The sequence below is a fragment of the Vombatus ursinus genome, unplaced genomic scaffold, assembly GCF_900497805.2.
Source record: "Vombatus ursinus unplaced genomic scaffold, bare-nosed wombat genome assembly UNPS02014802.1, whole genome shotgun sequence".
NCBI classification, from domain to species: domain Eukaryota; kingdom Metazoa; phylum Chordata; class Mammalia; order Diprotodontia; family Vombatidae; genus Vombatus; species Vombatus ursinus.
This window is the reverse complement of record NW_020954580.1, coordinates 20,559,779-20,582,796: the sequence shown is the minus strand read 5'-3', so window position 1 is coordinate 20,582,796 and position 23,018 is coordinate 20,559,779. Positions and strand designations below refer to the sequence as shown.

At 38.2% G+C, this 23,018-nt stretch overlaps 1 protein-coding gene across 1 annotated transcript in view; it reads left to right on the top strand.

Moving 5' to 3' along the window:
- PARD3B (par-3 family cell polarity regulator beta) overlaps positions 1-23,018 on the top strand; it is a 1,282,153-nt gene that overhangs the window by 792,967 nt on the left and 466,168 nt on the right. The window contains exons 12-14 of the mRNA XM_027873670.1: positions 1,504-1,674; positions 6,663-6,792; positions 15,461-15,560. Coding sequence (XP_027729471.1) covers positions 1,504-1,674; positions 6,663-6,792; positions 15,461-15,560 — 401 coding nt within the window. The remainder of the gene's footprint in view (positions 1-1,503; positions 1,675-6,662; positions 6,793-15,460; positions 15,561-23,018) is intronic.

Genomic DNA, 23,018 nt, shown 5'->3' with positions numbered 1-23,018 from the left:
AATTTTACATTTTGAAAATTACATGTTAAGTTCAAATATTTATTTAAAGGAAAATCATTCTGTCATAATGGACACATAGTGTACAGTTTTACGTAAAATAATCTTTTTCTGTTCTAATATAATGATAATAGTAATAAAATGTGTATAGCACCTACCTTCTAGGAACTATGCTAAGCTCTTTACAAATAATATTTCATTTGATTTTCACAATAGTTGTGTAATGTAGGTACTATTATTATTCCTATGATATGTATTTGAAAATACTCATTTTATTTGGTGTTTGTTAAGTTCAGAAGGTATATAGATATAAATATACATATACATACACATACATATGTGGGTATGTATATATGTGTGTATATGTATCCTAAGTGCCTTCATATACTTCATTATTGTTAAAATGTACAAGTTTGACAATCCTTTAGTAATTCTCCTGTTGCCTAGAGATAAAATACAAACTTCTCAACCCAGAGCAGGCCTGCACAACCTACGACCTGCCAAAGCATGTTTTCCTCTACATTTTTCATTAGCTGCCCAAAATTCTTTGGCAAGTGGCAGGTTGTTCAGGCCAGACCTAGAGTTTAAAGCCTTCCACACCCTGGATCCCACCTGCCTTTCTAGCTTTACTTTATCCTACTCAGGTCCACACTTTCTGTGTTCCAGTCAGACATCTACTAGCTACTCTCTTGGACTCATCCTATTTGTTATTTCCCACCTCCATGCAGTCATAGAGGGCCAAGATCACTGTCACCTCTGCTCATTGAAATCCTCTTCTTCCTTCACAGCTTAGTGCAGGAGTGCCCCCCTCTATGAAACCTTCCTTGCTGTCTTCAGCTGGAAATGGTCTCTCCCCTCTCAGATTTCCCTAGAGCTTTTTGTACATATATGTCATTTGACCCTATCATGTTCTACCTTCTCTTCTACCTCTCTGACTGCACACTGCATTCTTCCTCGTATAATTTCTTGAGAGCAGGGAATATGTTGTTATTTAACTTTATATCTCTAGTATCTACTACTTTGCATATAAGGTTAGGGACTAGACTAGACCTTGATGTCATTTGTTAGAGAGCTCTCAGGTGAGGAAACTCCCTCTACCAATATGGATGAGCTCCTTTTCAATTTTGCAGTCTTAGAGGAGCTGCCTAGAGCTGAGTTGTCAATCACGCTCCAGGCAACATACAGCCCACAACACTCCAAATTATAGCCTGAACTAGATTAAAATTTAATTGGGGAATATGTAACAGAAATGAATAAAAATACAGTATAACATAGATAATGTTAATTTGTGCTTTTCTGAGTCAGTAGGTAGTCTGCGTGTATCTGTTTCCATTTGAGTTTGACACCTATGACTTAAAGCACCCACTGTATCATGTCAGCCTTCAAAATCCACTGCCATACTGTCTCTCTTGTTCCTTGAACATAGGAAGCATTTAATAAATTTTTAATGGAGTTGAATTGACCATTGGCCTACGGTAACCATATTGTTGTTTTGTTTTGTTTTAGGATGGGCGCTTGCGGATGAATGACCAGCTGATTGCAGTGAATGGCGAATCTCTTCTGGGCAAGTCCAACCATGAAGCTATGGAGACTCTTAGAAGATCCATGTCTATGGAAGGGAACATCCGAGGGATGATCCAGCTAGTGATTCTGAGACGAATGGACAGACAGATAGAGGTGATTAAAGAACACATCTTTTGGGAGAAACTGACCGAAAATGGAAAGCAGAATTACATCAAAACTTGTGAGGGATGATGATAGAGTAGGGGAAAAATTGGATTTATAGTCTCAAAATGTGTTTTTGAACCCTAATTCTACCACTTATTAACTCTGTGACTTTGGGCAAGTGGCTACACTTCTGTTTACCCCATTTTCTTCATTTAATAATAGAGTTAGACAATTGTATGACCCTTTTAATCCCTAAGGTCCTATGATTCCATTGTAAGAACTGAGGGCAGAACTCTATTTGTCTAAACTTTATGAATATATATATATGTATTATGTACATATACATGGATGTATATATGTATGTATGTATGTATGTATATATGCATATACTCTCCTGATTTTCTACTGCAATAGGAGAGGAGGAGAAATGAATATGGCTATGTGTTTGCCATTAAAACTATCAAGGTTAATCATTTACATAACAGAATAATAGAGTTAATCTAGTCAAATCTTCTCATTTTATGAATTAAGATACTGGAACTCAAGAAACTTACATAAGATTACACAGCTTATTAGTTTCAAAGCGAGGCCTCCTGACTCCCAAGTCTATGTGTTTTTCACCCATTTTTACCTTTCAGCCACTTAAATGATGAAATGCAAAATACGAAAGGCTGTATTTGTTTTCATTTTATAAATAATTTCTGAAGTTGAATACTAGTTAACAAACATTTTCATGTTTTATAATTGATTTACCAACATTCCCTTTACATGACTAACCTATATAAATTTATCTGTACCAAACATAATGTAAAAATGATACACCACATCACAGAAATCTATATAGACCTGCAACAAATTCACATAACTTCTACCCTTTAAGTTTTTGTGAGGATCGAATTGGGTTATGTGAACCTGAATTAGCAAATTTAAATCTTGCTTCTCAAGGTTTGTTGCTTGGGACTTAATTACACGTGTTGTTACAGAAACAAAAAAAAAAAATTCCTGGAATATTTTATCGCATAAATTTATCTGCTTTTGTAGCTTTCTTCTTAATATTAGGTACATTTCCACTCAAATATGGTTAGGCATAAAATATTCATAAACCTTAGATACAACTGAACTTGTAAAGAAAAGGGAAAACAAGGGGAAATTAGGTATTAAGAAGAGTTAAGGAGAAAAATCAGCATTTTAAAGTTTTGCTTAGAAGGAAATTCTCAAAGGGCAGGAGATGCTTCTGTAATACAATAGGTACATTTAACATAAACTAGGATAAAGTAGAACAAGTGCTCTAATTGAAAAGAATTGAATATTCTTCCTTGACATTCTCCACTTTAAAAATAGTGAAAGTGTGAGACCCCAAGTTTCATTTAAGGCATACTTCATCAAAGGAGTAAGACGGGGCAAAGAAAGTAGTAATAGGCTATACAACTTGTTTCATTAAATTAGAATCTCCTGAAAAGAAACTATACTTGCTCTGTGTTTCAGTATAATAATTATATAGTCCTTTCTGGATTGCAAGAGTTGCTTTATTCAAGTTCAGTATTTCTCCTTATTATGGAATACAGTGTCCTTATTTTCTGTGAAGTGTCAAAGTGCATAGGCCATGGCACAAAAGCAGTTGCCCCTCTGTCCTTTCTAACCCACCTCCATGTCTCTCTCCACATTGTTCTCTAACAGTGGATCAGTATTAAGCATTTTGGCCCAAATTTGCTGTTTGTCTTATCTTTTGTGGCAAATGTTTTCATTACAGGTGTCACACTCTTGGGTGGGTTGAGAGGGAGCTCAGGAAAAGAAAGTACTTAACACTTAGCTCATGACCCATATTGGGAAATCACATCTCAGAACAGATCACCTGGAGACCAATCAGAGAAGAAGAAGTGGCAAGAGAAGGAAAAAGCAGATTTTTATGAATTATTTTTCCAAGATGTGTTTTTAGACTTGCTAATTTTTTTTGTACTTTCCTTAGGGAATAAACAGACAGCTTGCTCTCTGCTATTAGGAATCAGTGTGGCCTCAGTGCAGATTAAAGAGGATTTTTTTAGATCAATATGCCAGCCTCATGTACATCTTGTGTTCATTAATTTTTTTTATATCCAATATTTTATCTCCCAAATCTACAACACTCTTTCATGTCAAGGCAAGCTTAGAGCCTCCATGGTGGTCTTTGTATAGTATTCTTCTGTTGGGCCAGCCATTATGCTTAGGTTTGGTTTAAAAATATATGTATATATTTACAACACCAAAAAGGGGTCTCAATGCTCCTTGTGTGTTTAGGGAAATCAATTAGTTAGATTTGGCATGAATACCAAAACGGTAATTGAACATTTTGTTCATATAAAAAATTGAAGAAGCTACTTATGAAAAGTCAAAATACAGAGTTGTTGGGATGTCCCCCCCCCACATTACCCAGATGTACAAGACATGTAAACAGTTCTGATGAGCGCCTCATGAAGAATACATAATGAACTCTTGATTGAATCAAAATCATTTTGAACAGAAATATTTTTTTCCAAGGATAAGCTTGAGGTTCAATTGTAATTCCATTTGAGGCTGGAGACTTGGTATAAAAAAAATGGGTTATGACCTGTTTTATTTTTTCCCCCTTCCCCAAAACCCTTCCCTCCCTGCTGCGACAGCCCAGCTTGGTAGAAAGTAGAATATGTTTAAAAATCCATTATTTTTTTTATTGGTCAGGACACTAATGGAGGCCTCCATGACAGCTCTATTTTACAGGCTGAATACTTTAATTAGGCTGGTTACTGATCAGTTGTTGGGATATCGATTGTGTCATTTATCAAAGAGCTGGGAAAGCAGGGTTTTTTTTCCCCCTCTTGTTGTTCTGTTTGCTGTTAATTCAGAGCACAGGGCTATGCACGGCAAATCCTGCCTCTCCCACTGGGGATCCAGCTTTCATTTAGGGGCAGCTTGTCTGCTGGGTAAGCCAACATACAGAGCCCGTCTTTCGATGCCTACAATATGTGGTCAATGTTGACAAAAACCTAAAAAAGATTGTCCTTCACTGAAAGCATCACTTAATATTATTTTTTTTAACTGCACACATGATTTCATTTGTGTCAGTAGCTCCAAATAAGACAACTGCTTGTACCAATGCAGAGCAGCATCAGCTCTGCAGAAATTCTAGTCCTAGAGAATTCCCTGGGTCACTGAAAGATTAAGTGATTTGCACAGTCATTGCCACTATGCATCAGAGGTAGGTCTTGAATTCAGAACTTCCTTACTCTGACAGCAGTTCTCTCTTCTCTCTGCCATAACTGTCTCTTATGCTTATTTTAATTAATGAGAGACAACATAGGAGAGTGGATAGAAAACTAGACAGGAGTCAGAAAAACCTGGCTTCATGAACTGCCTCTGACAGGGGCACATAGTTGTAACTTAGCACAATGTCTGGCACATAGTAGGTGTTTAATAAATGTTGATTGATTGATGGACACATATTGGCAATGTGACCACGGGCGAGTGACAGGATCACAGATTTTTGATCTGAGAGGAAACTTGGGTCCCCTGAAGTCTAACCCTCTCTTTTTTATTTCAAAAAACTAAAGCCCAAATAGGTAAGTTGCCCAAGATGACAAAGGTAATAAATGGCTGACTCAGGATTCAGTCTTACAGCGAACAACCTTTTATTAAGCTCCTACTGCATGCCAACACTATACTAAGCACAGGGATGCAAAGAAAGGCAAGGCTTCCTCAAGCTCACCTTCTAACAGGGGAGACAATAGGCAAATATCTGTGTACATACAAGATATATGAAGTGTAAATAGAAAATATTCTCAGAGGCAAAGAGATTCAAACCTAGATCCTCCACTGTGCTCCGCATCCTAAATCACATCATCTTTCAGTGCCTTCAGGTTACTAAGACTATAAGTTGCAGATGAGTTACCATCTGCATCAATGGAGAGAGTTTCTACACCAGGGAGCTCCCCCACACTGATGAAATAACAAAGACAAAAAAAATATAACTAGCAGAGAACTAATAAAGAAGGAAAAAAAGAGTAAGTCAAGTGTATTGTTTGAGACCAAATGCTATTTACAGAATCAAAGTGACTCCGGGCTCTGATTTGCGTTTCTCTGGATGGCATCATTCTTCTCTCAGTAATGATCAAGGGATCAGTAGCAAGATGGCTTCCAAATTATTTTCTTCCTTGAAATGTATCAAAGAGACAAATAGCATAAGCAAGAAGAAAGCACAATTCTCAAAGCCTCAGTCCTTAAAAAAAAATTGAACTGGAACACTTTATAACCTACAACATCCAATTACTGAGCACCTGTGGAATATTAACCACCAACATACCATTCAGTCTACTCTAAACCTGAGTAAAACATGCATTTGTTTGCAGAACGTCAGAATTAACTTAGGAGGTAGGATGTGGCAAGGAAAGATTTCCCAGAAGAGAAGCAAGCAGCCTGGAGGCCTGGCAGCAGGTTGTTTTCACACCCAGCCGGAAGACCAATCTTTTGCAATGGGATGTACTTGTGGCTCTTGAGTCCCAAAGATATTCTAGTTTGAGCTTGTCCTAGAGCATATGCACTTGGTCTCCGAGCACGAGGGGTACCAGCTGGCTGGCAGAGAAACACCCTTGGCATTCACTGTGTCTTGTGTTGACACTGCCACAAGCTGTACTCCCAGATGGAGTAAAAGATGAAAAAAGCCAGTTGTGAGTGGAGGAAGGTGGGGGTAGGGGGGAGAAGGAATAATAAAATTAATCCTCTTTCTGTGTTAGAATCTCAAAACCCTGTGCCCCACACAACCATAAGGGTTCTTTGTGGCACAGGCAATGAGGGGGTTGTTGGGAAAACATTAAAAAAAAAAAGATTTCCACCGCTGAGAAATAATAATGCAAAATAAACACTCCATAATCTTTTCCTTGATTGAGTTTGATTTAAGGGTGGTGATGACCCTGCTTGAGCTTTTCTATGATTGATTAACTAGGTATATATCAAGGGAAATCACAATTTCTTCCTTCTCCTTTCCGTAGGAGCGTACTGACTATGGGCTCTTTCCCAAGCCCTCTCTTGAGAGCGGTCAACATTTTGTTACCACCTCCAGGCGCCATGAGCCCAGCCCACATCCATTCCTCACATACAGCCCACAGGAGAGACAAAAAGGTATGGTTCTTTTGTATTCTCCTTAGCGCCAAGGGAAGTGAAGAAGGAGAGGACTTTTTTTTGTTTTAAATTTTTTAGCTTAAAAAAAAAAACAGTTAATTAGACTAAGTGCAGACTGTCACTCTGAGTCATGAACATTCAGAGATGGGTGGGAGAGCTGACTCAGAAGTTGTGAATTAGATTCCTGGCAACGATGCCAGTTTAAGTAACAGTTTCTAGCTCGCTGCCCCAAACACGGAAGGTTAGATATTAAACAAACTATGACTTGAAAAATCAAAGCCATCAGCGTTGGGTTTCCAAAGACCTTTTTAATGTTGACAATTATCAAATATGACTAACTATCAAACTTCAAAGATTTATGGCCCAGATAGTAGTGAACCATAAAATGTTAGCAACATGTTTCAGAGATGTCTGATAGACTGTAGGATGAGCATGCTAAATACAATTAGCTGAGGACATTTCATGAGGATGAAATGTGTTTGTTATTTCAGCAATATGATGGTGTAGTAACTTTTGCTATTATATATTATATATACATATATGTTTGTATATGTATATTATGCATATATATTTTTCTAACCATGCAATTTCTAGAAAGCTATGGAGGTCCATGGTTATACTATATACCAGAATCTAGGCTTTTTTTTACCTTGTTCTTCAACACCGTCATATTGTAATATTAGGAAAAATTATTGTTTTTTGCTAAATGTAAACAGTGATTATTAGTGATCCTGAGATAATTCCCATCAGAATGAACTTGAACATATGGGACTCTTCTGGAATTGCTCCACAGTGAGACCCCATTTGCTCTAGCAGGAGTTCACAGATCTACCCTTCTTACACCAGAAACTTCTTCTGAGATAAATTTCACTCCAACAGAATATAAACATAACCAAATGTCTCAACAGTGAAAAGATGGCTAAAGATGTTTCAACCTATCTGTCACAGCATCATTCTAAGGATGAATGGATGTCAGTTTAAACATTGTATTGTCACTGTCCTTGATCTCTAAGTACAATGCATTGAAATTAAGCAATTATAATGCTCAGACTTCAGTCAGAAGAATAGTGAAATATATTTAATTTCTTCCTGCATAAAGGTAGGGAACTGTGGGAGCAGAATGTTGTATATGTCATCATCAATTATTATTTTGCTCCTTGATTTTTCTCAACTGTTTTTCTTTTTTGCAAGGGAGAATTTGGGGATAGGGAATACATTGGGAAATTGCTGGGTATAAAAAACAAAAGATATCAATAACACTTTTTAAAAAGAAATTATACAAATTAGTTGCATGGCTTTCCAAGTACAGTTGACAGTTCTATTTCTAATAAAATGAGATAATATTTTTAAAGCACTTTGCAAACCTTAAAGCACTAGATAAATGCAGTTATGATTATGATTATTATTATTTTGCAATGGAGTTTTAAGTGACTTGACACAACTTCCTGTTCATTATCTGAAATTTGAACTTATAATTGCTTTACAGTATTCTTTAAAGTGCATTTTTGTCCTTGATTGGAATGTTACATTACTACAGTAGGTATAATATAGAACAATCTGTTGTTATTTCTTTTTTCAAGAATGAAACAGCTATACCACTGCTAGGTGTACATCCCAAAGACATTCAAAAAAAGGAAAAAGATTTATATGTACTAAAATATGTATAGCAGCTCTTTTTGTGGTGGCTAAGAATTAGAAATCAAAGGGATGCCCATCAATTGGGGAATGGCGAAGCAAGCTGTGGTATATGATTGTAATGGAATATTATTGTGCTATAAGGAATGACAAACAGAATGATTTCAGAAAAACCTGGAAAGACTTATATGAACTGATGCATAGGGAAGTGAACAGAAACAGGAGAACATTGTACACAGTAACAGGAACATTGTACAATGATCAACTGTTATGATTTAGCTGTTCTCAGCAAAACAATGATACAAGACAATCCCAAAGGACTAATGATGAGTAAAAATTTCCAGTGAAAGAACTGATGTTGACTGAACATAGACTGAAGCATGCTATTTTTCACTTCCTTTCTTTCATTTTTTTTCTTTTGTCTTCTTGTACAAAATGACTAATTTGGAAAAGTTTTACATAATTGCATGTGTAAAACCTATATTTGATTGCTTACCAAGGGGGAAGGAAGGGAGGGATGGAATTTGGAACTCAAAACTTTAAATAAAAGTGTTTAATTTTTTTTTAAAAAAAGAATGAAACAATTGCTTCTCAGCAACTGAGTCCAATATTCATTTAAAATCATTATAATCGGGGGCAGCTAAGTGGCACAGTGGATAGAGCACCAGCCTTGAAGTCAGGAGGACCTGATGTCAAATCCAGCCTCAGACCAAACACTTGACACTTAACTAGCTGTGTGACTCTGGGCAAGTCACTTAACCCCAATTGCCCAAAAAAAGAAATTATATTATAATTAATATTGTAGCATATGGTAATTTATAGTCTTAGGATATCATGTACAAATTACAGTTGTCAGATGTATTAGTTGAAATTTTCTTGCTTTTTATGTAGACTTGCTAGCTTATTTTTAAAGTGATTGTAAAACATTTTATAAAACATGCTAACAAAATATTGTAAAAAATGCATAGGGATAAGAATGAGAATATCACTTTAATTGCTTTACTTTGGAAATCAGTTACCTCTCCTAACTGCCAGACTGCTACAGAATCCCAACATCCCACCACAAATGGCCCAATGAAAGCAAGACAGGCAAATTTGACTCACCAGTGCTAAATTTTTTAAAAAGAATCTCCTTTAGAAAAATAACACTAGCTTGAAAAAATGTAATGTCTAAGGGTGGGGATTGGGATGGGGGGAGGGAGCTGTTACAGCCAAAACATTACATTTTTTTGCTTTCCTGTGTATATTTAAAAAAAAAATCCAGAGTTGATGTGCTGTGTTCCATCTATTTTTGCAATAATAGTACTTACCACCCACAGATCTTCAGTTTTTTTTTTTCCCTCTGCCAAGCTGTTACACAGGGAAAAAAGAAAACGTTTTTAGAATTACCATTTGTAGAAATAATAGTGCCAGAAAATTCATTTTTATGTTGGAGTGCTGGTAATGAACATTATCCGCACGGGAGGAGTTTTTGTGCCTAGAGATGATGAAGGGGCACCCAAGAAGTGTGCTTTCATTTCATATTTTAAGTATTAGAGTGATCTCTGCTCCCTGCAGCTAAGCAACCTGTATGCTGGCAGCCAAGGATTACCAGTGTTACTCCTCACCCAGTTCTGTTCTTCCTGAGCAGTACCGTTTCTCTAGTCCTATGTTTCTTTCTACCTTCTCCTCTTTAAAAATTTACCAGTTCTAGTCCCTGTTCCACAGATCTCTGCTTCTCACTTAGGAAAAGCAGTGTGTTGTACTGGGAAAAGCACAGGACTTGGATTGAGGAGAAACATTTAGTAATAAGCCTCTGGCATTTACTTTGTGATCTTGAATGAGTCAGTATCCTCATCTGTGAAATGGAGATAATAAACCTGTAGTATTTATCTCTTAGGCTTGTTAACAGGGTCAAATGAATGTCAAATGTAAAATTTTTCAGTTATCATTACTAGCTATCATTATAGGAAAGATACTTATAAAGGAATTCATGCTAAAGAATTAATGGTTTAAAAATAGTTTGATGGGTTAACCCTCAGAGGGTATAAAGGAATACCTCCCTCCAGTGGATTCCAAATTAATTGTGTCATAACCCTTAGCTTCCTTGTAGGGGAAAAAATTGTCAGTCATAAAAGAGCTTCAGAGATGCTAAATTATAGCCTAGACATGCCAGAATATATGAACTGAGTGGAGTAAAGCAGAGATGGAATAGAAAGGGAGATGTTTAGTGCAAGTGGGATTAAAAAGCAGTCACAGTCATTGAATTTGGCTTAAGGAGGGAATAACATACACACTCAATTGGGTATGGGAAGCTATCTTACCCTACAGGAAAATAGGGGGGAAGGAGATAAAGGGGGGGAGGGATGATAGAGGGGAGGGCAGATTGGGGGAGGGCATAATCAGAAGCAAACACTTCTGAGGAGGGACAGGGTCAAAAGAGAGAATAGAATAAACGGGGTTGGGGGCGGTATAGGATGAAGGGAAATAATAGTTAGTTTTCCACAACATGATTACTATGGAAATGTTTTGCATAACTACACAAGTATAACCTGTATTGAGTTGCTTGCCTTCTCAATGGGGGTAGGTGGGGATGGAGGAAGGGAGAGAATTTGGAATCCAAAGTTTTAAAAACAAAAACTGGGAAATGAGATATACAGGCAATGGGGTATAGGAATCTGTCCTGCCCTACAGGAAAATAGAAGAGGAAGGGGATAAGAGAAGGGGGGGGATAGAACAGAGGGCAGATTAGAGGAAAGGGTATTCAGAATGCATGCTGTCTTGGAGTGGGGGGAGGGACAAGAAGAGGAAAAAATTTGGAACTCAAAATGTTGTGGAAGTGAATATTGAAAACTAAAAATAAATAAATTAATGAATCTTAAAAAAAAAACCAGTCACAGAAGAGACCTTAGAACAGGTTCAGAGAAGGGGAGAAGTAACTTGTCCCAGGCTACACAATCAATTAGTCAATTAAATAACAGAAGTAGGAACTCTAGCTCATGTCTCTTGTGTTTTAGGATAATTTGTTCTAGATTGGAGGAGCTATAGAGAAAGGCAGAAAGAAGGACACCAGCTAACCAAAAGCAAGGAAATGGCCAGGTAGCTGATCAGCCTGGAGGAGAAGCAAATTTACTTGTTAAGCAGAGTCAAACTATAGTCAATAAGAGTTGTCAGTCTAGTGCATCCTACTCAAAAGTAACTCACTAAGTTTGTGAAGCAGACAAACTGAGATGGAGGTGATGTATAGAGAAAAGCAAAGACTGTGGACCCAAGGATATGCTACTTATAGGAAAAGCTGCCTTGATCTAAACGGATAACCCTCGGAGAGCTTTCCTATTTGGTGTGCTCAGGGCCAATTCAGAAATATAAATATTTTATTAGACCACCCTAACCCAAAGGAATAGATGTAAGAGAGAAATTTTAAATAGCAGAACTGCCTAGTAGGGCTCAGATTTTTGGAGAATGGGGACTTCTAAGCACCACTTAAGTTACCTATTCATAAAACATGGCATGTGATTCCTCCATGATGACTCTGCTATAAATACAACCAGTTCCAAAGGGGAGTGGAATGGGAGGTGGGGTATAAGGTTGGGGTGAAGAACAAGAAATACCCCTACTACTGTCTTCATAACAGAAGACAGAGTGCTTCTGGCCATCCTTGACTGACTGGCTACCAGAAGCAGGGATTCTCAACAAGTAACAGTCATGGGAGTGACAATTGCCATCAGATTGTCTCTTATTCCAGCACCCAGAAGAGGCAGCAATTAGGCAGAGAAATAGAAGTAGGAGGCTAGAGGAGGAGGAGGAGGAGGAGGGGGAGGGGGTAAGGAAGGGGTATGCAGAGTTGGCCAAATAGAGAGAAGCTCCGTTTCTAACTGTAACAGACTGGTTCAGTGGATCCCAGTGGAGCTTAGTAATGATGGAATAAAAAAGTACAATAACATTTCCTTCTGCCTTAGTACTGAATTAAAATAATGTATCACATTATTTAGTGAGCTTCCCCCACCCCCCAATATAGGAAACTATTTTAAAAGTCTATAGGAATTACGGAATTCAGTCATAAGAGGATTCAGCAGACAACATTCAACCTAAACCTGCAAAAGAAGAAAAATTCCTCTACCACACATCTGACAAGTGATTATGCAGACTTTGCATGAAGATCTCTAATGATAGGGAACCCCACCACATCCTGAAGAAGGAGCCCCTTCCATTCTGGATAGCTCTGCTAATACAGAAGAATGAACATTGGGTTTAAAGTCAAGGACCCAGGTTCAAATCCAGAGACTTGCTACTTACTACTTCTGTGACCTTGGACAAATCAATTAACTCTCCTGAGCTTCAGTTTCCTCATCTAATTAGATTAGATGACCTCAGAGATCCCTTCATGCACTAAATCTGTTACTTGATAACAGTAAATTTGCCTCATGCCAACTTCATAGAATCATAGATGCAGGACCTCAAAGACCATTTTGTATTCCTCTCACTTTTATAGCTAAGAAAACTGAGGCCCAAGGAATTTAAGTGATTTGCACAAGGTCATACAGGCAGCCTCTTGTTGCTACTGGTTCTGTCCTCTGTGATCAAACTGAGTTTACTGTCTAATCTCTCATCCCGATCATATCCTTAATAATCACATAGTATTCTTAGAGTTCTCATAGTGACTAACACACCCACACCCCCCCCAGATTTTTTGCTAAATGAATGAAATAAATATGGATTGACTTAGATTCTTATAATCTAGCCACTGCTCAAATTCCTAAAATCTAGTCACTGCTCTGATTCTTAGAATCTAGCCAATACCTCACAGACTCTCAGATTCCTCAAGAGTCTGCCCAATATGATGGATGTTCTAATAAACCTTGTCTTTGGCTGAAAGAAGGTTTGGGTCGAATTCTTTCAGTCAGGACCCGTGTGTCATGATCTCGGGGTCCAAGCACCCCTAAACCTCTAGACTTCATCATATGGTTCCCTGCACCTGGAAAAACTGCCAAGCTCTTCACCAGCCGTGACTAAAAGACTACAGGCCATTCACCTACAGTTGGTAGCAAACAGCAGGTACCAGCCAATGTCTCCCCATCATTCCCTGGATGCAGCCTGTGCTCAATTCCACTCAACCTCCTCTTTGGGACCCCCTCGAGGAAGGAACAGCTCTACACTCTTTGCCAGTAGAAAGAAGTTTCAGAAGCTGAGCTTTGCCCCTTACCCCAAAAGAATTTGGGTTCCATTTGTTTGTGGGGGGAATGTTGAGGATGGGATCTGGACCCCAGAAAGGAAAAACCCTGGACTTTCCCACATGGCCAAATCTCTGGCTTTCACCTGAGGCTATAATCCCATCAACTGGTCTATCGTTGTGGCTATACCCAAGCTCCCAATTCTGTTACCCTTAACCTAGCCTGGCCTTCCTTTGTCTTGCCTCTCTATGCCCCATCCCTCCCCTTCACCATTTCCCACCCTTAATCTTAGCTAGGCTCTATTTTCCCTTGGCCACAAGGTCCAGGTCCCAGGAGTTCTGTTCACCCCAGCTTACTGGCCACTCCTAGGTGCCTCCCACAGTCTTTCTGTATGTAAGGTCCAATTTTTCTCCATTAAGATGCTTAGATTCAGGGGCAGCTAGGTGGTGCAGTGGATAGAGCACCAGCCTTGAAGTCAGGAGGACCTGAGTTCAAATCCAGCCTCAGACCAAATATTTGACACTTACTAGCTGTGTGACCCTGGGCAAGTCACTTAACCCCAATTGCCTAAAAGTAAAAAAAAAAATGCTTAGATTCTTATAATCTAGCCACTGCTCAAATTCTTAAAATCTAGCCACTGCTCTGATTCTTAGAATCTAGCCAATACCTCACAGACTCTCAGACTCTTCAAGAGTCTGACTAATATGGGAGATCTTTAATAAACCTTATTTTGGGCTGAAAAAAAAAAGAAATATGGATTACCATACCTATGTTATAAATTGGTAGGAATATAAAAGAGCTTCATCTTTCAAAGCTCCCCATGTATTCATTGTTTCACTTATAGCCCTGCTTTCAGAGGCTCAGATTCCCAGAATGCACAGCACCAGCTGTTTGGGAGAAAACTCCAGAGGCTTTGTATATGTGTATGGGCCTGTAATTGGTTAGCAAAGATTTCTAGGGAGAAGAAATAAGATAGAGAAGAGGGAGGCATGGAGCTCAAACAGAGGGCAGATCTTTACGCTGAGAAGCGGCCATGTGGGTTACATCTGGAGAGCCAGTGACTGCATCCAAAGGAACCATGAGAACCAGTGACTGCAGAGATGCTGCTGGTGGTGTGGACCTGTTATCTAAAACCTTAGCCATTTGGGTGTGACAGCCCCTGACTAACACAATCTTCCTCACCCCCACCCCCACCCCTTCCTGCCCAATTGCCATGCCAAGGCAAAAGTAGGAATTGTCTATTCTATCTGGTACCAGAGCAGGAGATGCCTCCTGCTCCCAGCAGTCAGAAACCCTCTGGCTCAAGGATTTCCAAGTCTGTGTACATCAGTTTCCTTTTCCTCCCAGGAAGAAGAATTGTTTTGGTTGCTCTCTCTCTCTCTCTCTCTCTCTCTCCCTCTCGCCCTCTTTCTCTCTCCCCCCCTCCCTGTTGCTCTCATTAGATAGATTGAAAGAAAGAGATACGCATATAAAATTGGTTTAACATTTTTTTTATAAAGGCTTTTAAGGAGGCAGTTAATACTTGTATCTTTTTACAAGTAGAAAAACTGAGTCATTGACCTCATTTTCCTTAGGTCATGTAAACAAGTCACCGTCAGTGCCATGAATAGAACTATCATTGTTTTTGAACTTGCCAGTGCCATGTATACAGCTAGGTCACCCTTATAAAAATATATTAGGGTATTTAGGTTTACTTCTGCAAGTGTATGTCTGCCTTATCTCCTCTGTGAATCCTGGGGAAATGCATTTTCGATTAGAGGTAATCTTCATTTCAAGTCTGGCTTATGTTTCAGTTTAAATTGGGTCTCTGAGATGAATTGGGACCTGCATAGGAGTCGGAAGGGTTACAGTTTGCTGTAACTTCATCTGTTCTTTGTTTCTAGAACTGCTATTCTCCGATGCTAACTGGGCTGACAGTGACACCCCACCTCCTCTACCACCGCATCCCAGTCTGGAATTGGATCTTGAAGATTATAACCATAGGTATGGCTAAAAGAGGGTTTTTTACATGTGATCCTCTTGTTTCTCTAAAAAAAAATAAGCAACTTCATTTTAACTGCCCTTTTTACAGGTAATTTCGTACCAATGCCTGTCTATCACTTTCATCCTGATGAAGGTTTCAAATTGTCAGACAATTTGTGTTCAGATACCCTAATTTTAATGACATGATAGTTAAGCATAAGATTGTGAGTGTTCAGCTTGTACTTTCTAAGATATTCAAGAGCATGGCTACATTTCCATTTATGCTTTAAGTTTTAAAGATGTAGCAGAAATAATATAATATAATAGAAACTAAAAAATAGAATATTTTTTATAAAGAATAATAGAAACTAAAAAATATTTATAAAGAAACTATAATAGAAACTAAATATAATAGAAACTAAAAAAATCAATAATTTTTAGAATCACAAGAGTCTAAGAGAGATTTACTAAGCATAAACCCTATTTGCATAGTTGAATTCATAGATTTTTTTCCTTCTGATGAGTTTAAAAAAATCGTTAAATTGTCCCATTGCTATTTTCTGTATTTATTATAGCTATTAAAAACTGCATATTTCATAGCATACAATGTCCCAAGATAACCTTATAAAGTATCTTCAATTTTCTAATCTCAGCAATGCTATTGTCATTTCTGTTATGTTTTTTCCTTAATGTAAGATTCCAAAAAGACAGCAACCAAAGCAGTATTCTACAAGTTAACCAGATCAGATAGTGGTTTTTCTACATTTGTTTCTTTGCCCTTCTTTGTAGCTTACCCTTTTCAAAATGTATTCATATTCCACAATCATAGTTTCAGGAACTAAATTTGCCATCACCATTAAGCTGTAGTAAACCTTAAAACATTATGTAACCATGAATAGTCATTATTACTGTTGCTCTCTTGCTATCATCTTAGAACTAATGTGACCCAAGTTAAAGTCATTATCATTCCACTTCAAAATGATTTCCCCTCCAGCTTCTTCCTTTCTGTAAAGGATACCACCATTCTGCCACTCACCCAAACCAAACAATTTGGAACTGTCTTTTGCTTATTCCTCTGAGAACTCATCTTTGGTGGTGCCTGCATGAGAAAGTACTTTCCCTAGATGTTATACATATTATACTCTAGGGGGTGTCTCACCCTCTGTCTTCAATAGGACCTACAGACTAGTCTTATAGACAATTTTATCTCAAGCAGCTTCCCCCTCTTAAGTTCTAATCTAACTGATGGCCTAGCTCCATCTGTGAACCATAGGGACAAATATCTTCTCCAAAACCATTGAGATATAAACCAGGGAGATAATACTCCATCCCCAAAGACTAAAACCTAAGGTACAATTGAGCAGTTGCCTCAGGGACCATGCTGAGTCACTCAGCTGAAACAAAATGTTGCCTGATTAGGGTCATTGTGGCCCATGGCCACTACTGCTCCCTTTCTTCACAAACATGCTGGCTCAGAGCAAGTCTTATATGCTTGCTATGTGAAAGGAAGAGACATTGCTGAATGTCAATGGAAAGGTATCTATCCCAAATGGCTGTAGTTCTATTTTCTTTATCAAATACTTTTACCATGATATCTGAGGACTTTACAGTTGATTTTTTTCCTTCAAAATGCTGCTATGCTCAGCTCTATTTCTTTCTCTCAAAGTTAGACCAGGCCCTTAGACCTAGATCAAAGAAGGATTAGTATTGATGATTGCAATGGATAGAATGATGATAATTGGTGCCTGTACATAGAATCATTCAACTCTTATATTGCATCTCTTTTACTTACCAATGAGTCTTCAGACTGGGAAATATAGGGGAAAATGATCAACAGGGGTTTGAAACCTTGAATAAGTGAGACTCTCTTAAATGGAAGAAAGCATCAAGTTGGTCTTAATGAGCTCAAGTCATCACTTACACTACTGCAGAGCCACCTGTTGCTCTTGGAGACTGATGAGTACAGAACATGGTATCATAGCAAAGAGGCAAGGAAAAAATAGACTGATCAGCAAAGAGTCAGGAAGAGGCAAAAAGTAGCAATTTAAATTTCTTCAAAAGCCACTCTCGTTGCTAATAGCTAAGAAACTTGCTAATTATAAAGCAAATTACCTAAGCAAGAAGTGCCAGATAACTTGGAAAAGGTGGACAAGTTTGAGAGAAATGTAGGAAAGAGCATTATTTTAAAGAAGCTCATTCCGACCTGTTGACAGAATCCCTGGCACAACAAATTGCCTGTTTACTTTGAGAGTCTCAGAGAACTGATGATCTTGGTGTCAGCAAGTATGGAAGGCAAAGGGGATGAATGTTCAGGTGACTTGAAGAGATTTATGTTCATTACAGAGCCATGTTACAGCTAGGTGTGTGCAAATGCAGATTGGTCTCCCTTTTAGAGAGAAATGGAGGGTTCTCCCTCTAGTCTCCAGCTCATCTACAAGAATGAAGTGTGTCCTGAAAGAAGAGAAGAAATGTTTTAAGAGGAAAACAGAGTGCCAAAAGGGAATGTAAAGGTCCCATTGAAAGCTACTAAAAGGCTCATTTGCCTTTGGCACTGTGGAATTAGAGTGGGCCTATGCACTTTGAGGAAGAAGGTCCCCATAATAAGGATCCCCAGATTCTGCCAGGACAAAAGGCATCTAGAATAGGACCTAAGAAAATAAGAATTCCCTTCCCAGGGGGACCAAAGGGCTCCTGTGTTTTCCTGACATGGACAATCAGGTCCGCTGCCTTCTGATACTGGGCAAACCTGCTGACCAATTCTCTTGCCTAGTGATAGGAAGATAAATGGTATCACTAAAAGGACCCTAGAAAACGTAGCTTGAGGGAAGGGATTTCCAGCAGAAAACAGCAAGCTTTCCTCACTGTTGCCACCTCTAGCTAGCAAAGAGCTTCTGAATAAAAATGAGGATATAGGAAATAAACAGTTTAACAAGATGGTTCCAGAGAAGGGGATTTGGATTTCTGGAGCAAGACTTCAAACACAGGGACGATGAGTTCCTGAGGCAGTATGGACTGTATCTAATGATGGCCAGGAAACATACACACACATACACACACACACACACACATACACACACACATGCACACACATACACATACACACACATACACACACACACACAAACACACACGTGCCTGGAGGTGCTTAGGATATAATGAAGAGGACTTTAAATTGAAAATGGAGAGAGAGAGAGAAAACTGTCCACATATGTCGACTAAGCCGGATGCTGGTGGTGGTAGCAGGTCTAATAAGAGGGAGATTTGCAGCAGTAGGGCAGTAATAAAACTCATGGCCTGAGGTGTCTATATGCATATGCACATAGTACAAGTAAAAAGCAAAGTGACTGGAGGTCTTTTTTTTTTTGTTAGGCAATGGGGTTAAGTGACTTGCCCAGGGTCACACAGCTAGGCTAGTAAGTGTTATGTGTCTGAGGCCGGATTTGAACTCAGGTCCTCCTGAATCCAGGGTCGGTGCTCTATCCACTGCACCACCTAGCTGCCCCTGCCTGGAGGTCTTAATGCAAGGAATAAATTCAACCTGTTAGACAGCTCTGAGATTTGAGAGGATGTTACCTAACTAAAATACAAAAGTGGAAGGAATAAAGCAGCATGTAAATCAAGATGATATAACTGTGGAAATTCATGAACAAGAACTACAATCTGTCTTGGTGAAACAACAATGATAATAGCCAACATTTTTGTAGCTTTTTATGGTTTGCATAATACTTTACAAATATTATCTCATTTTATCCTCACAACCTACTCTGAGAGGTAGTTACTATTATTATCCCCATTATACATATGAGGAAACTGAGACAGACAGAGGTTAAATGAACTCCCCAAGGTGACACAACTAGTCAATAACTGAGGCAGGATTTTAACCCAGGACTTCTTGACACCAGGTCCAGTACTCTATCCACTGCAGTGACTGTCTCTCTGACGAAGACAAAAGAAACAATATTGTGGTGGGAATCCAAAACAAAAGGAAGAAACAGATGATGAGTTCTACAAGATAGCAAAACTTTCATGGAAATAGAATATGGTTGAATTGAACAATTTGGACAGCTACCAGAACTCTCTACCTGCTAAAAGCATAGCAGCTGACAAATGTTTAGCTTGCCGTAATTTCATTTCATTCTTCAGAAGATGAAGAGATCAACAAGGAAGATTCGTATTCTGAACCTGATGCTGAGCAATAAGGAAATATCTGTTATCAGAGTAGAAATGATAGGAACCATGGGATGCACTTATCACCATTCTCTCTTAGTATCCATAAGAGATCAGGAAGGGCAACACTGGAGTACTGAGTACAGTTTGATGTCAATCATATATTTTGGAAGAGATTTCAGAGTTTAGAGAAAAGATAGAAAATATCTCATGGCCTACAATTCTATAGGAGGAAATTGACTTTATTAAAAAGAAAAGCGTCTAGGATATACTCAAGAATAAAATTATATTGGTAAGAAAAAGGAGATTGACTAAAGAGACCAGTGTGGGTGGACAGGGAACTGGTTTTTAAGAGAAATGTACAAGGCAAATGAATATTTCTAAACAGGAAAAGCTGATACTTCCAGCAAATGCTAAGAGTGACAAGCAGGATTTTTGTAATTGTGTTGGGTCAAGAGGAAAATCAAAGGAGCATTAGGATTGATGATTGCAGTAGATGCAGGGATAACAATTAATGGCTGGAAGTAGGACTATTCAATTCCTATCTGGTAGCATGTTTACCTACCAATGAGAATATTCCTCAGACTGGGAAATGTAGGGGGAAAAAATTAAAAGGAGATCAAAACCTTAAACAAATGAGGTAGTAGTAAGAGAGCATCTAGTTGGTCTTAGTTCAAGTACATGAATCCATGATGACTTATATTCTGGAGTACTAAAAGAACCCATAGATGCAAATGGTGGGCCATTGTTGATGACCTTTGAAAAATTATAGTGAATAGAAGATGTGCTGGAAGATTGGAAATGGAAAAAAATTTATACTGGCTTTCAAAAAACAAAAGAAGGTGTACCCTTTAAATTATAAGCCTTGTAAGTTTGACTTTTCTTTCTGGCAAAATTCCCAAATGCAATATTATAGGAATGGCAAATCTCATGATATCCTTGTGAACCAAAATGGAGATACATGGGATGGATTATAGTGTAGTTAATACTAATAATATAGTAATAGTTGACATTTATATGTACTTTAAAGTTTGCAAAGAGCTTACATTATCACATTAGTTCTTCCCAACAATTCTACAAGATAGATACTATAGGTATTATTAGCCTCATTTTATAAGTGAAGAAATTGAATCTCAAATGGATTGTAATCTACCAGCTTACTTATATAACTGATATGTGTCACAATGGGGATTTGAACCTAGGCCTCTCTTGACATCTTGTCCATTACTTTGTCTAGTTTGCTACATGGCCTCTCAAGTTAGTGGATCTTGAAGTTCTTGAACAACTATATTTAGAATTTCAATCAATTAATGGATTGAGAACAACTCAAGATCTTTTGCTACAGCACCAAAGAAAACTCGATTCTAGTCCTGGGTCTCTTACAGTAACTTTGGATAAGCCATTTCATTGCTTAGCCTCAGTTTCCTTATTTGTAAAATTTTAAGGGTGAACAAGGTGATCTCAGAATTTCCTTCCAGATCTCAAATTCTGTTGTTTTGTTTTGTTTTTTAAATAATTCTAGAATATTAAGATATGGACAAATGTGTGCTAAGTGGATTTAACATCAATTGAATGACAACTCAAAGAATAATAATTATAGATCATTTTCATCTTAGAAAATGGTGTCTATTGGAATGCCATGAGACTATGTTATTGTCCCTTCTTCTGGGCTATGCCATGAGCAAAGAACTGGATGACAACACGGATGGCATGTTGATAAAGTTTATGGATGACACAAAGCAGAAAGGCATAGCTAATTGGTTAATAATAACAGAATTGGGATCCCAAAATATCTTGAAAGGCTAAAATTATGGGCTAAATCTAATACAATAAAAATGTTAATGGGATTAATATAAATACTACATTTGAGTAGAAAAATTGAATGACAAGAGTTGTGGCTAGGCAATCATTCATATAAAAAAAGACCTGGGGATTTTAATGAGCTTTTAAGCTTAGGAAAAAGCATGATGGTATATAGATGATTGGTTTCTGAGTCAGGATAATTAGGGTTCAAGTCCTGCCTTTGGGGCATACTAACTGTGATTCTGGACAATTAACAAGCTATTAATGACAGCAATGATTATAGCCACGATATATATGTTGTTTAAAGGTTTGCAAAGCATTTTGTGACTATTATCCCATTTTATCCTCAAAACAAACCTGGGAGATAGATACTATTATTATCCCCATTTTCAGATGAGGAAACTGAGGCAAACAAGGTAAAATGAATTGCCCAGTGTCATGCAGCTGTAAGGTGTCCCTGATTATCTCTCTAAAACTATAAATTGCAGAGAAGTTGCCAATCTGTATTGGTTGAGGGGGTTTCCTCACTGGCAACTCCCTACATAGATGAAATCATATATCTGAACCCCAAAAAAGGGAAACCTGGGATGAGTATTAGTATATGGAAACCAAAAAAGCCATTAGCTTTTTTTGTGGTCTTAGGCTGAATACTCAGAATAAATGAAGTGTTACTGGTCAGACCATATCTGGCATAATGTTTTCAGTTCTAGGTACTAGAGTGAGGAAGGACATGAACAAGCTGACAAGCTGAAGTATATTCAGAGGAGAGTGACCAGGATGGCAAGGGGAATCAAATAAGCTCCGTGAGGATGGGTTAGATGGACTGGGGATGTCTGGACTAAATAAGAAAAGACATAGGAGGATATCGTACCTTTCTTTCCATTGTAAAAAAAAAAAAAAGGTTGATTTTTTTTCTGTTTGCATGTCACCCTCCCCACCCCACCCCCATGCTCATCCCCCACTGCCCCAGAAATCAGAACTAGGAACAATGGACAGAAGTTGCAGAGGCAGATTTCCACTCAATATAAGGCAAAACTTCTTAACTCCTGAAGCTGTCCAAAAGTGCAAAGGGCTATCTCGGACTTAGGCAAGATGATCAATAAAGTTCTTTCTAGAGCTAACTTTTCTGGGATTCATTGAGGAGTCAGAGCAGAGGTGTCAAATATACCACCCAAGGGGCCACCTGCCTGCAGCACCCTCTAGTGTGACCCAAATCAGATGAAAATATAATTGGGAAATATTTAACAAAATAAATTAAAATACAATAAAACATAATAACGTTCCATTTTAACACTAAGTCAATAAGTGGCCTGTAGGGATCATTATATATAGATAAGTGGCCCCTATTTCTAGTTGAGTTTGACACCCCTGAGTTGAAGGATTGATCGTCTTTCTGTGTGTGAGGCAGCTGGATGGCTCAATGGAGAGAACATTGGACTGGAGTCAGGAAGACCTGATTCAAATCTGGCTTTACATCATTACTAGTTCTGAGACCCTAGGCAAGTCACC